The sequence below is a fragment of the Ascaphus truei genome, chromosome 4 (assembly GCF_040206685.1).
Source record: "Ascaphus truei isolate aAscTru1 chromosome 4, aAscTru1.hap1, whole genome shotgun sequence".
Taxonomy (NCBI): Eukaryota; Metazoa; Chordata; class Amphibia; order Anura; family Ascaphidae; genus Ascaphus; species Ascaphus truei.
This window is the reverse complement of record NC_134486.1, coordinates 346,852,421-346,869,044: the sequence shown is the minus strand read 5'-3', so window position 1 is coordinate 346,869,044 and position 16,624 is coordinate 346,852,421. Positions and strand designations below refer to the sequence as shown.

At 39.7% G+C, this 16,624-nt stretch overlaps 1 protein-coding gene across 1 annotated transcript in view; it reads right to left on the bottom strand.

Annotated features, from left to right (window-relative positions):
- The window catches only part of CSMD1 (CUB and Sushi multiple domains 1), a 2,556,145-nt gene that overhangs the window by 704,317 nt on the left and 1,835,204 nt on the right, over positions 1-16,624 (bottom strand). Inside the window, exons 16-17 of the mRNA XM_075598211.1 lie at positions 10,029-10,167; positions 8,967-9,154 (exon numbers count right to left, since the gene is read on the bottom strand). Coding sequence (XP_075454326.1) covers positions 8,967-9,154; positions 10,029-10,167 — 327 coding nt within the window. The remainder of the gene's footprint in view (positions 1-8,966; positions 9,155-10,028; positions 10,168-16,624) is intronic.

Here is a 16,624-nt window from a genome sequence, read left to right as displayed (position 1 = left end):
AAAAATAAAAAAACAAGCACCAAAAATACAATACATAACAATGAAATAAAAACAAACTTTTACCTAAAAATGCATTGCTTGTTACTGTGCTTATTTATACACATATAGGGGCATTCCACTAAACCTGTTTCACATTTTAATCTATTCTGTAACTGTTACATACGCCTATAACATATATTATCTTTAACTGTTCATGCAAATGTAGATAATGTATAACCGTGTTCACTTAATGTAACTATGCATATATAGCCATGTATTTGTCAGCACAACTCTATGCCCAGGACATACTTGAAAACGAGAGGTAACTCTCAATGTAATATGTCCTGGTAAAACATTTTATAAATAAATAAATGCTAAGAGATGATCCTTTGATTGTCAGCAAGTTACATGCAGCTGACACATTCGTGTTTCTCAAACCATCAGTTATGTATTTTTTAATATTGTTTGATGAGGATGCTGTCGGTTGTGATCACATACTATACGTGATTTAAGCCACTCCTCAGCCTGTGTTGATGTATTTTGTTTATTATATTTGTTTTATACTACTTAGTGTTTTTCCTAATACGTGCATTTTTAGTAACTATCAGTATTTTATTAACAGGTATTTATATGTATTTCTGCCACTACCCCTATTGTATTGTGTTTAGACTTTACACTTACAGTATTGAAAGTATTTATTAGTTACATTAGGACATTGTTCATGCTTCCTGCTGTATTTATGTTTTGTGTTACATTTTTCTTAATAATTATGTTGTCTTATTTGTTGTATTGCTTTACCATCATTATGACACTATGGGGCCTATTCACAAAGCTGTGAAAAGTAGTTTAATGGTCGATAAATGCCCTTATTGCATGATACTGCCTGCTTTGCTATTCACTAAGCAGGGATAACAGTGCAGCTTCGTGCTATAATGGCTTTTTAACAACCATTAACAGCTTTTTAACGAACATTGCCAGAGGCAAAAAAGTCTCCGACGGGCCAAAAAAAGCCAAATTGTTTTGTTTTTTTGCCAGTAATAGCTATTCACTAAACAGTGATAAGCTTATCAAACTTTAAAATCTTGCAATAGTTTGTCTTCAGATAAAGGTTGGCACTAAAGATATTGCAAGACGTGTCAAAGCATTTTTTTTCTGCACAGGATTGTTATGGGAGGCTGGCTGAGACCTCCCAGAGAACCTTGGGGACCCTGGGATTCACCACATGTTTGCTGTGGGTGTCTGGGGGCCTCCAGCTGGTCCCCCTGGGTGTCCGAGGTTCTCTGTGTGGTCCCGCGGGTGTTCGGGTGCCTCCAGGTGATCTCTGTGGGTGTCAAGGGGTCTCTGCGTGGCCTTCAGTATCAATCTTGTGGAAGGAAAATTTGCTGCAAGTTTCATTACCTTAGTGACTAATTGCTAAGGTAATGAAAGGGTTACAAATCAGGCACTGCATAGTTGTTCGTACAGAGGGTGGGTGAAGCGTGTAGTTGCCCCAGGATGGGTGTTTATTCCATGCGGGAGGGTGGCAGCAGACGTTAACCCCTTCATTACCTTAAAACCACTAAGGTAATTAAGGGGTTAATCCTTGTGCTACCCTACCACAAAGCCTAAACACCCACTTGGGGCAACTACCACATTCACACACCCCCTGTCTCAACAATAGACATGGGTAAAAGTGCTATTAACCAAAGATGGCTAACAGGAATTTCGATAATTAAAAAAACAAAAAAATCCAGTGAAATACATTTAAATAAATACAACCCACCCCCCTCCCCAACCCCAACAAATCCAGTACAGTAATGGGCAACATTACTATTAATCAAATATGGATAATAGTACATTTGCCCATTTAAAATAAAACCTGTAAGCATAAAATAAATAAAACTTGCACTTAACCCTGCCAGGGTGAAGGCTGTCCTCACCCTCATCACCATCCATGTCCTCTGTTGGCAGCAACAGTACAATAACAAATACAATCTAATGGCCCTTAACCGCTTAATGACCTTAGCGGTTAGTAACCGCTATAGTAATTAATGAGTTAACCCACTTTCCCCTGCTATCCACTTGGCGGGCATAAACACCAACCCTGGGCAACTACCCCCACCCTCTACCCATTGATTGGCACAGTGGTACATCATGCCCTTGATCAGCAACACAATGATCCTCATCTTCAGGTATGTTGCTTCATATTTTCTTCTCTTCTTTCTTCTCTTATGTACTTGTAATCCATGCTTGGGGGGGGAGGGGGGTTGTTGAGATGTGTTCCCGTCATCTTCTTGAGATCAAATGAGATGAGACAGGCCTTATATAAGGCCAGTGACATAACATTTACTGTCAAATGACACACCTCCAATCCTATTGGATGGTGTATCATGTGACAGAACCTCTTTATTTTTAAAGGATGTGACATAATGTAAAGGGAGGGAAGCCAGCCAATCAGGATGGCTATGCTTCCCCCGCTTTCAGATGGCGTTACCGTAAACAAGATGGCTTCAATCATATTTTAATCCAACCAATTGGATTGTGAGATATACCATGTGAGGCATCACATAGTATATCCCCAATTCTGATTGGTTGCAGTAAACCATGTGGCAGAGTCTATTTTTGTAAAGGATGTGACGTCATCACATGGTATATCTCACAATTCGATTGGTTGGAGTAACATATGATGGCAGCCATCTTGTTTTTGGCGACATCATCTTAAAGGGGGGGAAGCACAACCTTCCTGATTGGCTAGCTTCCCTCCCTTTACATGGCGTCACATCCTTTAAAAAAAAAAAAGGTTCTGTCACATAGTACACCATCCAATAGGATTGGAGGTGTGTCATTTGACAGTATTTGACCTCAAGAAGATGGCAGGAACACATCTCTCTGCCCCCCCCCCCTCCCCTGCCCTGGAATGGATTACAAGTACAGAAGAGAAGAAAGAAGAGAAGAATAGAAGAAAAGATGAAGCAACTTACCTGAAGATGAGAATCATTGCGTTGCTGATCAAAAGCTTCCTGATACGCCAGGAATTGGAGGGTGAAGACAACTAAATATTAGAAAAACCATTGAATGTATGTTATTTTAATTTCAGTTATTTTTATGATTTTTTTAATTTTTATTTTTTTGCTTGTCCATTGATTGCCAATGTATTTATCTATGCCCCCTTTTGGCAAAGGCTTGTTTTTATTTCTTTTATACAGTATGTATTTTTGTTGATTGCTTTGTATAATTCTTGTGTTTCTTTGTTGATTGTTTTTGTAATTCTTGTTTATTTTTGGTGTTTTGATTTCTATTTATGAGTTTTTTTTGGTGTTTTATTTGATTAATTTATGGTATTTTTTTGGTGTTTACTTTTTTATTGTTTGTTTATTTTTGGTGTGTTTCTTTTGGTGATTGTTTTGATTTAATGTAGTATTTTTGATGCTTGTTTATTTTTTAGGTTGACCATTGACTGTCATAGTGGTAAATCGTGCCCATATTTTATTGGCATGATGTACCATGTTCCAATCATTTGGTTTATTGGCATTTGTAATGATTTTTTTGTGCCTGATTTTGTTTAGCTTGCCCATTTATTGCTAGAGTGGCAAAGCATGCCCATATTATATGGGCATGCTTTAACAATGCACCAATCAATGGGTAGAGTAGGTGTAGGGTGGGAGTAGTTGCCCTGGGTAGGGTGATTAGGCCTCCCGGGTTGGTAGTGGGGGAGGGTGGGTTAACCCCTTAATTACTATTGCGGTTACTATCCGCTAAGGTGATTAAGGGGTTAGGGGGCCATTAGATTGCATTTTTGATGGAGGACATGGAAGGTGATCAAGATGAAGACGGCCTTCATCCTGGCAGGGGCAAGTGCAAGCTATCGTTACTTTATGCTGGCTATTTTTATTTTAAAGGGACAAATTGACTATTATCCATATCTGGATAATAGTCATTTTGCCCATTAGTGTACTGTATTTATTGGGGGTTGGGGAGTTGTTGGGGGGTACAGTGGGTGGGTTGTGTATTGGTAGGTAGTAGGTATTTTAATGTTTATTGCAGGTAGAGGGATTGGGTGAAGGAGGTAATTGGCCCAGGGTGGGTGGTTAGGCTTACCGGGTGTGTCACTGGAGGGTTAACCCCTTCATTACCTAGCGGTTTCCATCCTGGGCCAAGTACCCCCTTCACTCACCCCCTCTGCCCCCCAAAAAACAGCTACTGTGTCTTAATCGCTTCATTGTCATAGCGGCTTTCCGCTAAGGTTACAAAGCTGCTCAAATTTTATTTTTACTAATAGTGTGCAAGACCAGGGGGTCTCCTGAGCTGAACCAATTTGATTTCAGCCTCAGGGACCCCCTAATTACCGAAATACAGGCCCCGTTATGTTAAGGACCTTGGAGTATGATAGACAGTATGAATAGAGTATTACAGAGTACAAAGACATCCTATGGATGTTCTTGTCCATTAAGAATTGATATACTGTATTAGGTTAGTAATAAATACTTTGCTTATACAGTTTATTAAACATATACTCCCTTATGGAGTTAAGTCCTTGTTTATATATTCTTCACCAACACTGGTTAATTGTGCAAAAGGGTGGTTGATTTTATTATACCAGGTTATATTGTATGTGTACATATTCTGGTGCTGTATATGTACCATGCTGTTATGTTTTGACTATCTATTGTTAGACTAATTAATAATCATCTTCTGTAGTTAAATTATGATCTATGTCCCACCTATATCCACAATCCACCTATATCCACAATTTATTGGTGAGGGATATTTGACAGATTTTTTTGAAGGGTCTTGTTATTTTGTTGTTATCTTGTTGTCTATCTAGTACTGTTTATAACTGTGTTTTAGTACATGGTTATCTATTAGACCATTAGACCTTATGATTTAATTTCTGTGTATGTTTTAATTTTTGCTGTTATCTGTACTGTATGTTGTTTGAGTATTATTTATTTTTGGACCAGGTGGTGTAGCCTTATATTTTCCAAGTTTTTTTTATCAGCTTTTTGATGTTTTATGCCAGGTTTTATGTTGAGCTTACTGTATATGCTCTTACATCTGGCTATGTTTCCTTATCGGAGTCAGCTGACTTCACTGGCCAATAGGGAGTGACGCTGTCTTATGTGACCATGGAGCGATGGCTGGGGGAGTCGCGGGCCGATGACATCATCAATTTTGGCATCTATAAAAATGAAAGTCTACACCCTTTCTTTACACATGATAAAGCGCGGGGCGTGCGAAACGCATAGTTTATTTGTCACAATTTTCCATGTGAGCTTATTAAATTACATTTTGTATTGGAGCAACCCGTGGCTGATCCTCTTTTTGCTGCTATAGCTGTGCTTCGTTTTTTCACATACTGCATCTGGACTATTTCTTCAATGGATTGCACGCCTCACGGAACTGCCACAATTGGAGAGGGATTAAAAAATAAGATAATAGGCAGTAGCCATCATTATTGTTACCTTACTGCACCGACACACTTTATTCGAGCAAATACCCGGTATGTACCTGGCAGATACCTGGAATGCGCCGCTCCTCACCTCTGACAAGCCCCGTTGCATTTGCCTTCCCAGCCTGGGTTCATGCCTGGCTGATGGGCGGCTAATCTGTTAAATGATAATGATTAGGATTTAATAGGCTGCAATGCTTCGCGTGTCTACCAGATGGCATAAATTCATGAATTGTAATGCAGTATATATATATGTACTGTGCAGTATTGCAGCCAACGGGAATAAAATGCTTCAATCCCTGCCGGAAAATAACTCAATGCACTCGGGCAGAAAACAGTCACAAACCTCAATACACCCGGGTATACCCGAATTCGTGGGACTAGCCGAGCTCGAATAAAGTGTGTCGCCAGTGTACCTCATACTTTTCTCCTATATACATAATGAAGGAAGCTTATTATTATATATTGCGCCACATGATGTGGTGGGTACCACTAGGCGCTTCACTCTCCCGGGCATAGTATTATTATCTTTATTGATTTGGAGACAATACCAATTGAAGGCATTCCAGACACTACGTGTTGTTAGAAATTGAAAAGGACTTTCTTTAGCCTATACTGTGACTGAGCACCATATCACTTTGGATTGGACTATCTTGAGAAAGTTTCGCAAGTGGACTGAAACGTCGATCACTGCTCAATAAACCCAACTTTTATTTAGAAAAGACCATTGGAGTGTAGCTCTTTATTCATCTCTGTACTTTTCTTCATCTTAATACAGTTTGCTTTAATTTAATTTTACTCCAATTGCCAGTATAACTGAACATGCTACATTATATTTATTTATCTGTTCAAATTTGTTTCTATTTATTTATTCAGTTCTCTCATTCATGTCACAACTTGGGAAGATTAATTGAAGATATATGAGGTCATGCAAAACTGACCATTAAAAGTATAGGTCATTTTCTCATGATCACTAGTTTGTCACCTTCACGAATCTAATTGCCTTTATCGAATGTCAATAACAAACAGGTCAAATATCACAAACGTCACAATACAATACATTACCATACACAACATGTATTTCTTAACCTTGTGGTGGTGCTCAAATGGGACTAGAACATAAAATAACTAGCAAATGTGTTTGTTCCTAACAATTAAACTTTAAGTTGGTTTGCTATTTATAGGCATGATTCTATATACATGTATAACTGTATATAACAGAGGAACTGTGTAACAAGATGAATAACTGATTTGTCTGCTTCTCATAAAGAAAATACCAATGGTTAAGACAGCATGCTTTTGGTTAAGCAATCTAAACTTTTTTGTTTACATTCAAACTTTAATTCAGAATTACTGTAAATAAATATGTTGAGACATTTTGGTTCATATTTACTAAGTGATCCTACTCTATAAGATACCTTCCATTGTCAGAAGATACCCTAGGGCCCACTCAGGGGTATGTGTCTGTCATGGGAGACAAGGTATTTAAACTTTTTTACAGGGATCATTCACTGAGCAAAACAAGTTAGTAAAATAAATTGTCATTTATTCCATTGAAACAAACGTACACACAGTGGATTACGAAATACAAGAGAAAACACACTTACTGGGGGTCTGGGCTAAAAAAAACTAGACTTTCCTAGTTGAAATAAGAGGTAAAACCAAGTCTTTAGGTTGACCAGGACTTGTCTCGAAATGTCCTGGAACTCAAATCGACATGAAGCTCCTGATGCCACCGCTGTATCTGCTCCGGAGCTGCCGAAATCCCTTGACCGGGAGATAGTACCAAATGTTCTGGTACTCTTTTCAGCTTGCAATCCTTGCTGCGACATATATGTTCTCTTTTCAGAATTTGGCTCCTAATAGTGGGACTTAGAAAATGACTTGCCCTAAAATTTCTGAAGGCGGCTCGCTGGTATTTCTCTCAAAGCATCTTTTGGTGATTTCGAATTTGCCGCTGCTGTCTTGATGCTTAGAATCCATCGAACGGATTGGATGCTGGATTTCTTATAGTATTTCAGCTTCATTCATGAATTACACCAGCCAATCCGAGTGTGGGAAAAATCCTACCAGCCAATCAGAGCGTTGCCAGTCTATCTAAGCCGAGCAAGCATGGATTTGCATTCTGACAAGGGCATGCACCAACTTGGCACCTCTACCAGCCGCTGGGTTAAGCTCCTCACAGTGTCTTGGGGCAAATGGCTATCCGAGGACTCCCATTCATCCCAGAAAGTGAGTACTTGAGCCTAGACCAGGTGCCCAAATGCCTTTCACAACTTGGCAACCTCTGAGGCTTTCATGTCCGGGACCCGAGCAGACTTGGTGGCACCAAGCTTGGTAGCCACATGGTCTCTCGGAACCATGGACTGGGAAGTCCCTAGCTCATAATACCGTACACAAGCATATGTACTTACAGTATAAACATGTGAAACAAAATATTTTTTCCCATATTTTTTCTAAGTCCCAAAGAGAATGAAAAACACTTAGGTTCATTCTCGGGCTGTATCTCATTCCTATCTAAACAACTGGACTTAGGTTTCATAAAAACCCTTGCAACCTCATATGGTTGGAGTAGCCTCAGAACCCCTATACCAGGTTCTGGGTAGTCAGGGCATTAACTCGGCATCCCCCTTATACTAGGGCCCCTTTACCATTTCAGGGATACCACACATCCCTATGCCCCAGTGTGCTGAAGCAGGGAATCCTAGCGGTGAGTCGCGCTAGCATTTTCAAGGGGGGATTTTGCTGGAGCAATGTGTCTCAATGTTTCCGAGAATCCGACCTGATTCCTGGGTACATTTTTGTGGTATCCAGCAACTCTGCAACCCCGCTACCTAGGCACATTCTGACAAAACTTTCTCCGTAAACCCCCACTTGAAACTCATAGCCTAGCAATCTCTGCTTGCTGGCCCACCTGGAAAGGTAAAATACAGAACATTCTTTATTGTCACACAATTACATACATTGCAGATACAATAAACGGGTCCAAGAGCAGACACTCTAAAACCCCAAATATGGCACAGAGGTAACCAGCCGGGCATAATACCTTTATTGTCAGCCTGCTTACCCCCTTATCATCACAGTGTCTCATGGTATACTACCAGTTAGTAGATATAGCCACAAATCTTCACAGACCCTCACTTAGACATTGACTCAAAGGTAATATCTCTTATGAAGTAGCACTGCTTAGTAAATATTAAGGGTGGACACTTTTATTTGTGTTTTTTTTTGCTAATATCTTGAACTTTTAACATTTTTGCAAATTTCCACTGGTTTTTTTTATTTACAAACTGAAACGTTCAACCGGGTATTACATTTTATTTATTTTTTGTAGGATAAGCCTTTCTTGGATTTTGACTTGAATTTCACTCAGATTTGTAAATAGAGAGAAAGAGAGAAAGAGAGAGAGAGAACGTTCCACACATCTCTACTAATTAAGGCAGTATGGACTATAAACAGATGTACAGTACATCAGATGACCTTCGTTTAAAAAAATATCATAATCAGGATCCAATTGTATGTGGGTATGCACATCACACCACAGAAAGATAAGACTTACTTTCATAGCGAATTAGAAAGCCCACACTGGAACGACTATTGTCAGTTGTGAATAACAGATACATGTAGTTTCCCGTGCTAATGATGAATTGTGGTGCTTGTGTTCCATGGTACTCTCCAATTAATGGTGATGAATTGGTTGGCCCATCTCGTACTTCCAAAATATCATAATTAACTTCAGTCTGAAATCTAAAAATAATTACTTAGTTAATGGTAGAAAATTAATTATTTACCCAAATTACAAATGTATTATGGTTGGTAAAATACTTAAAATGTTCCTAGATATAAGTTAGTGGAAAACACAAGAGCTAATCATACAGGAACAATTCTAATATATATATCTATAATTTAAAATGTTATATTTAAACATATTTATATTTTACAATTGTAACACTAAAAATAATTACAAATAATAGCTATTACAATAACTCCCATTTCTTGTCACTAATGGCTGTCTTGACAATAGCACCATATTTCATATAGATAGGGAATGATCCCTACCAATGTTCCTTTGTCAAAATTGTGCACTATTGATTATTAATTAACCTAATTAGCATATAAACTTTCACAGCAGGCTGCAGCACATTGCAGAGTATTATACTGTGGTTTTCTATTGCAGTAGTGGAGTTAAGAAGAGATCCAATTTTGCCTAGCATGTCTGTTTATACTCCATTATTCCTGGAGCCTCGCATTTACAATTTTATGCTCCTTGAATCTTTAGGGCTTAGATTTATGACAGATGATGAAGCATGAAATCATTCTCTGCTGGCTATCTTTTTACCAGACAGCTGACACCCTCTCTTGCTACAGTATAACACTGTTCAATACCATTCAGATTTGTCTGTAGAGATGTTAACCTCCTGAACTTTAAAATCAGAACATTGTACAATATTTTACATGTCAACACAGATTACAATAAAGAGGTGAATTTAGAATTTTAAAAGTCAACCAAAGTCTCATCTACCTCAGAGTGACATTTCTTGGCAGCTTTAGCTTTGCCTTTTAATTATGCCTTAGCTTCTGCACATTGTTGCACAATGTATAACATTGTTTATTGTATTACCTCTCAAAAGTAATTTTAACTGAGTGTCCAGATCTTGCTTCAATCACCCACTCACAGTTCAATGAATCCTTGTAATACCCAGGCCAGCCTGGAGGGAAAATAATTCCACTTGATGCTGTCAAATGTCCACCACAAGGGGCTGAGAAACAGAAATACAATCACATGTTAACAACCGATTATTTGTTTTAAATGCCACTTAATTAAAACAGACACTGCTATGTTTTAAATCAAAATACATTAGAAAATGGATTTCAATGTTGTTTTTTCAAGAAAATGTCCGTAGCAATACTATGTACATTACATGCAGCCAAGCCCCTTATTACCTCCGGTGCGGGGGACACGCGCTCGAGCAGAGAAGCAGGATATCCTCCGGAGCGGAGGACACATGCACCAGTCGTAAGGAGGGAGTCAATGGAGCAGGTAGTGTCCAGAGAGCACTGCTTCCCTGGACAAGGCCTAGTATTAACCTGTAGGCCCCAGCTAGGCCCTGAGTCACCACTAGTAAAGTGTTGCAGGCAAGGCCCCAAGATAGGGACGCTTCCCAGTAGTAACGTAGCAGTGCTGTGGTACTGGTGACCGGACAGATACGCAGTGTCCTGCGGCCTGGGACCATGCCAGGGCACTATAAACATTCACGTGAAACATTCCTGCTAGAGCTCATCCATGAGGCAGACCAGGACCCTAAGGCATGAGGTGATTGTTGGAGGCCCCACGATGTGGGACCTGGCTAATCCCTTTTGGTTCATCGGTGGTACCTGGGTACAGGAGTGCCCAGGGAGGTATAAAATGCACCAACAATCCACACAGGGGTAGCACTACCTCATACCTTTGGTGGGAAAGTTCTGTGGACACCGGGTGTTTAGGTGCCTAGGGAACCCTCAGTACTTTGGGGGAACCACACTGGGGTGTTGGGTGTTGGGTGTTGTGTGTGGGTATTGCATTGGGAGGTTGCTAATGTTGTGTTATTATAGGTGTATATCAGTAAATATTGGTTATATACCTGTGTATGTATTTTTTATTACTGTGTTTGGTTCCTGTGAGGGGTTATCCTGCCAACGTTGGGATCCCTCATAGGTGGAAGCGCTGCACTATAGGAGAAAGAGCTCACTCCAATCACCCAGTAGCGGAGGCTTAGGCCTCCTGTGAGCAACCGGTATAGCAGTGTGTGTAGTCGCTGAATAATTTTCCTTAGGCATAGGGAAAGGGGTCTGCACAATATATTTGCATACAGTATATATTTGAGAGACGCAAGTGATTGGACAGTACCATCACAGTGTGAGGAAATCAGGATTACTCTTATTTGTGCTATTTTCTCTCTCTGTATTTCTGTATTGTACAGTATGTCTTCTTTATTATCTGTCTCTACCAGTGTGTCTCTGTCACACTGATATGCAGATGTAGAACTTGTTATACTAAATGCAAATGTGCTAAAAGTTCTCAATTTGCAGAATATTTATCTGAAATCAATTGATCTTGTTACTTGGGGCTCAATTTATTTGAATAGTGCCATAATAAATTTTGCATTTGGTGATATTGCTTGTTAATGCTTGCGAGTTTAGAATAATAGGCACTACATCTGTAAAGTATGTCAAGAAGTACTGCAGACCTTTTTGTTTAATAAGGGCTATTATACTTCATGCTTAACATAATGTGCATCATTTGTCAAAAGTTTGTTCTAGTTTTGTGTTAAGTAAAAGCACCAGCTTTATTCCAGGAAATATGGAATTTAAAACAAGAGGGATTATGTATTTTATGATTTTTTTTCTTATATATGCAGTTTTCTCAGAAGTGATAAAATGTATAGTAACACAACTTTTATAATCAGCTGCCATTGTGTTGTATAACCCACAGGAAGCCAGAAAATATAATAAAAACTTGAGTTGTCTGCAAATTATTTTGGCAGGCCAACCACAACATACATTTTGTATCTTAAATCGTTATCTTCTTCTCAGCCTATCACATACTCTATTTCATTAACTCAAATGATCATCTTCCAATCACTGTTGATCTGGAACACATTTTTGGACTAGATTCACTATAGGGCATAAGGCTAATTAAGTTGACTTTAACTTTAGTTTACTTGTGCATTAACAAATGCCATATTCAGTAATTAAATTAACATGCCTTTATTCATGTTTTCTTGCCATTAAATGTTTGGCGAAGAGCAGTGTAATAAGCGCTGATGCGGTAACTGTGAAAAATGACACAAAATAAGTGACAGTATTATATAGAAAAGCTCAGAGGAGCTGAGGCAAAGTCTGAGAGGACAGTGCGCACACGGGGGGGGGGGGTGATACAAATCTCAGCCAGATAAAAAACCACCCATTTTGGTGGTTTTTTATCTGGCTGAGATTTGTATCATCCACCCCCCGTGTGCGCACTGTCCTCTCAGACTTTGCCTCAGCTCCTCTGAGCTTATCTGCCTTCCTGGGTGTTCCCCCTGCTCTCGCGCTGAGGTGTGACGTCACCCACACATCGCGCGACCTGATGGTCTGTGTGCTTGGTGCCAGGCGATCCCTCCACAGCGTGCAGCTCCGGTTCCCCTCTGCTATACATCCCACTCACTCCAAGGTCTGTGTGTGGTTTAGCAGCGGTTGTTCCAGTGGTGTGGATCCCTGAAGGCTGCAGTTTCCACCTTTGCAGAGGATTTGGTCCGAATTTAAAGACAAGTTGCTCCACGGGCTTTTACTTTTCAGCATTGCTGTAAGTAGGTTTCCAATTTTACCCCTCCCGGATGTTACAGCCTTTTTAGTGTCTCTAGCCCACATACATGTGTATGTTGTTTCATTTATTTTACATTGTATTAAATTTGTAATAATCCTTTTATCAATCCTTTCAGTGCTTTTTGTTTGTTTTGTAAGTTACACTATGATCTTTTTTCTTTTGTCTTTTTTTATCTTTGTCTTATATGTTTGTCTGTCCCGATTGAGACTTCGTTGAAGATTCCTCACAGGACTCCTCTTCATTCTTGTTGGACTTTATATTTGGTCAGATTTTATATTTTAGAGGCGCCGGTTCTCCCCCTTTTTTTAGTATTAAATGTTTGGCGTTATGAATTATGACTGGTGTGTTAAATTGGATGCAAATGAGCCCTAATCATACTTATTTGGTATTCACTCAGCACTGCTATATAGTAGTTAACACATACAATTAATATCATGTTATTTAAGTAATATCTAAATTACCATTAACTGTGAATATAAATGTGACCAGCAGATGAAGTGTCGGAGAGGAGAGGAAAGTGTGTGTAGAGAGAATGGTGAAAGATGGTCATAAGACCTAGGGTCTTAAGAGCCTAAAAAAACTTGCTAGGGGGACGAGGAAGTGTTTAAGAGATTTAGATGTATCAATGTTACCATATTAGCCCTCTATGTACAACTGAGGGCTGATTTAGACCTTTATCAAGCAGGAGTAATAATCTTCCTGGATTTGTGAAATTGTTAAGCTCAATACATTATCTAGCCTCATGCCCTTTTCAGAGCAGAAGTAGGTGAAATGTCATAATCAACTTTTGTGTGATGTTTACACATCTGTGGTACGAGAAACACATATCCACAAGCCGAGTCATCAAGCAGACATTTAGTGTTAAAGTTGTTTCAGGTATTTACATAGGTTGGGAGATGTGTTACAATAAAGCCTTGGAAAAATAGTATTATCATTGATTGTTATATCTTGCACGATATAGCAGTTATATAGATGCAGCTAGTATCCGATGACTTGCCTTGGAAAATCTGGGGCAATCTCCCATGGCCCACGTGACCTGGACATTTAAATATGGCGGAGATACCAGCACCCCATACCGAGGCCTTTAACTCAGGAAGCAGGGGGTCCCCATAGCTGAAATTAATGCGATTTAGCTCTGGAGACCCCTGCTTCAATAAGATGTTATTAAAATAAAATAAAAGCAGCAGAATTGCCTGTTAAAGGTGAACAGAGAGAGTGACTCTCACTGTACATCTCTCCCAGACTGATGCAGCCCAGTAGGATTCAAACATTGGGAGTCCCATTCAGAAGCAGGAATCCCCACTGTGTTAATCCTAATGGGCAATTCTTTCCTGCTACGCACTTTGCTGAGTATAAACCTGTGTAGCCTTGTGTACCTGCGATTGCTGTGCCTTGCCTTGTACCTTGTTCCTGTGTTTCTCTGCTGCTTCCCTTGTGTACCGACCCGGCTTGACTTTAGGATCCTCTCTGGATAAAGACCCCGGCTTGACAATTGGACCCTCTCTGGGTAAAGACCCCGGCTTGCATCTGACTACCCACACCACTCCATCCTTGACCACGGCTATTGGATATACTACTACTCTCCTTGCTCCAACCCCATATCATGGCTCAATGGACATAGACCATCCTTCTGGCTCTGCCCCTGGACTTCGGCAAGTATCACAACAAACCAGATCTCTCCTACCCAGACCCAGCTATGCTGACTATCCACTCTCTGACAGTTTTGTACTTTCTCACCTCAGTATCGGGATCCCACCTTGTTCGTGGTGTGCCAAGCATTACAGACAATCAAAAAAACATATCATTATATAAATTACAAATAATATAAATAACACATGAAGGGGAGAAGTGCTTCAGACATAAAAGTAACATTTAGGAAAATTAGTCCCTGCTCCAAAGAGCTTACATTCTAATTTGTTGATAGGAAGAACATACAGGACAGTATGAGGGCATTTTGGTAAGTGTGTCTGCAGCGGGCCAAGGTTAATGTATGAGGTGTTAATTATAAGCCATGTAGCTAAACATATGCTTACTTAAGCAGGTGTGTTTTGAGGTGGGTCTTAAATATGGATAGAAAGGGTGCTAGTTGGATATTGAGGGGAGGAGCATTCCAGAGGTGTGGGGCCTGTCAGTGAGAAGGGTTTAAGGTGGGAGAGGGCTTTAGATACAAAAGGAGCTGAGAGAAGACATCCTTGAGCAGAACGCAAGAGTCGGGATGTGTATAGCGAGAAATTAGGGCTGAGATGAAAGGAGGAGCAGAGGAGTGTAACGCTTTAAAAATGAGGAGGAAAGTTGAGTGTGTGGTACAGGATTTGATAGGAAGCCGGGAGAGTGATTTCAGCAGGGGAGACGCTGAGACAGATTTTGGAAAGAGTAGAGTGATTCTGGCAGCAGCATTTAGGATAGATTGTAGAGGAGACAGGTGAGAGGAAAAAAGGCCAGACAGCAGGAGGTTACCGTAATCGAGACAGGAGAGAATCATGGTCTGTGTCAGAGTTTTAGCAGTCGAGCAACAGAGGAAGGTGCGTATCTTGGTAATATTGCAGAGGAAAAAATGACAGTTTATTGCTACCTTTTGAATGTGAGAAGAGAATGTGAGAAAGGATTTGAGTATGACCCCTAGGCAGCGTGCTTGGCTACTGGTTGAATGATAGTACTTCCAACAGTAATGTGGAAGGAGGAAAAATGGCCAGGTTTGGGAGGAAGAATGAGGAGCTCTGTTTTTGCCATGTTAAGTTTAAGTAGGCGGAGAAACATCCAGGATGATATAGCCGAGAGACATTCAGAAACTTTAGTTTTTACAGCAGGTGTAAGGTCAGGGGTAGAAAAGTACATTTGTGTGTCATCAGCATAGAGGTGATATTTGAAGCCAAGAGATGTGATTAAGTCACCTAGAGAGAACGTGTAAAGAGAAAAGAGAAGGGGTCCCAAGACAGAGCCCTGAGGTAACCCCACAGAGATATCGAAAGAGGAGGAGGTGTTAGCAAAAGAGACACTGAAATCACGATGGGAGAGGTAAAGAGGAGATCCAGGATAGAGCTTTGTTACGAATGACAAGAGAAGGGAGAATGTGAAGGTGAAGAGGGTGGTCCACAGTATCAAATGCTGCAGAGAGGTCGAGTAATATGAGCAGAGTGTAATGACCTCTGTCTTTGGCAGCATGGAGGTCATTAGTTATTTTAGTGAGTAAGGGGTAAGGGGGGAAGGGAAGGAAACTCTCGCTTCAGCTTAATTAACAAATTAATGAATTGGTAACAAAGGTGCAAAAGGGGATAGAGAACGATTATGAAATTAGGGGAAAGCACACCCTTTTGATAGCACTCATTGTAAAGTATCATTTGATAGAAAATTTAAAATAAAACTTTATTTATATTTGAAAAAATAAAAAAAGGTTACAAGAAAACATTAATAGATGTGTATGACTAAATCTACCTAAATTATATGTAAGTGAATATATCACTACGGTGACTAAACATATAAGACAGACCAATGTGCTATATACATAAGTAACTAAAACTGATACAGAGGGGAAATCCTAATAGTTAGCAGTAAATTACATTAATAGTAATTAGAACCTCAATAGGACACAGTTGGTAGTGGATATCCCCTAGGTACAGCACTAGAAGTAATTAAAAACCTGTATATCATAAACAGGTAGCGTGTGACTGATAATGTTAATATTTACAAATAAATGACGTATACTTATTCCTACAAAGAACCTGCGATTGGTACAATAGATAGTAAAGTACCTAATATGATAGCTATGTTACATAGGCACACAAACTGTGTTAGAGCGCCTTGAGGCACAAATCAAAGGTTGTATCAATTTACAGCCTCATTAATACATGAACAGCTTACTATGATATATACAA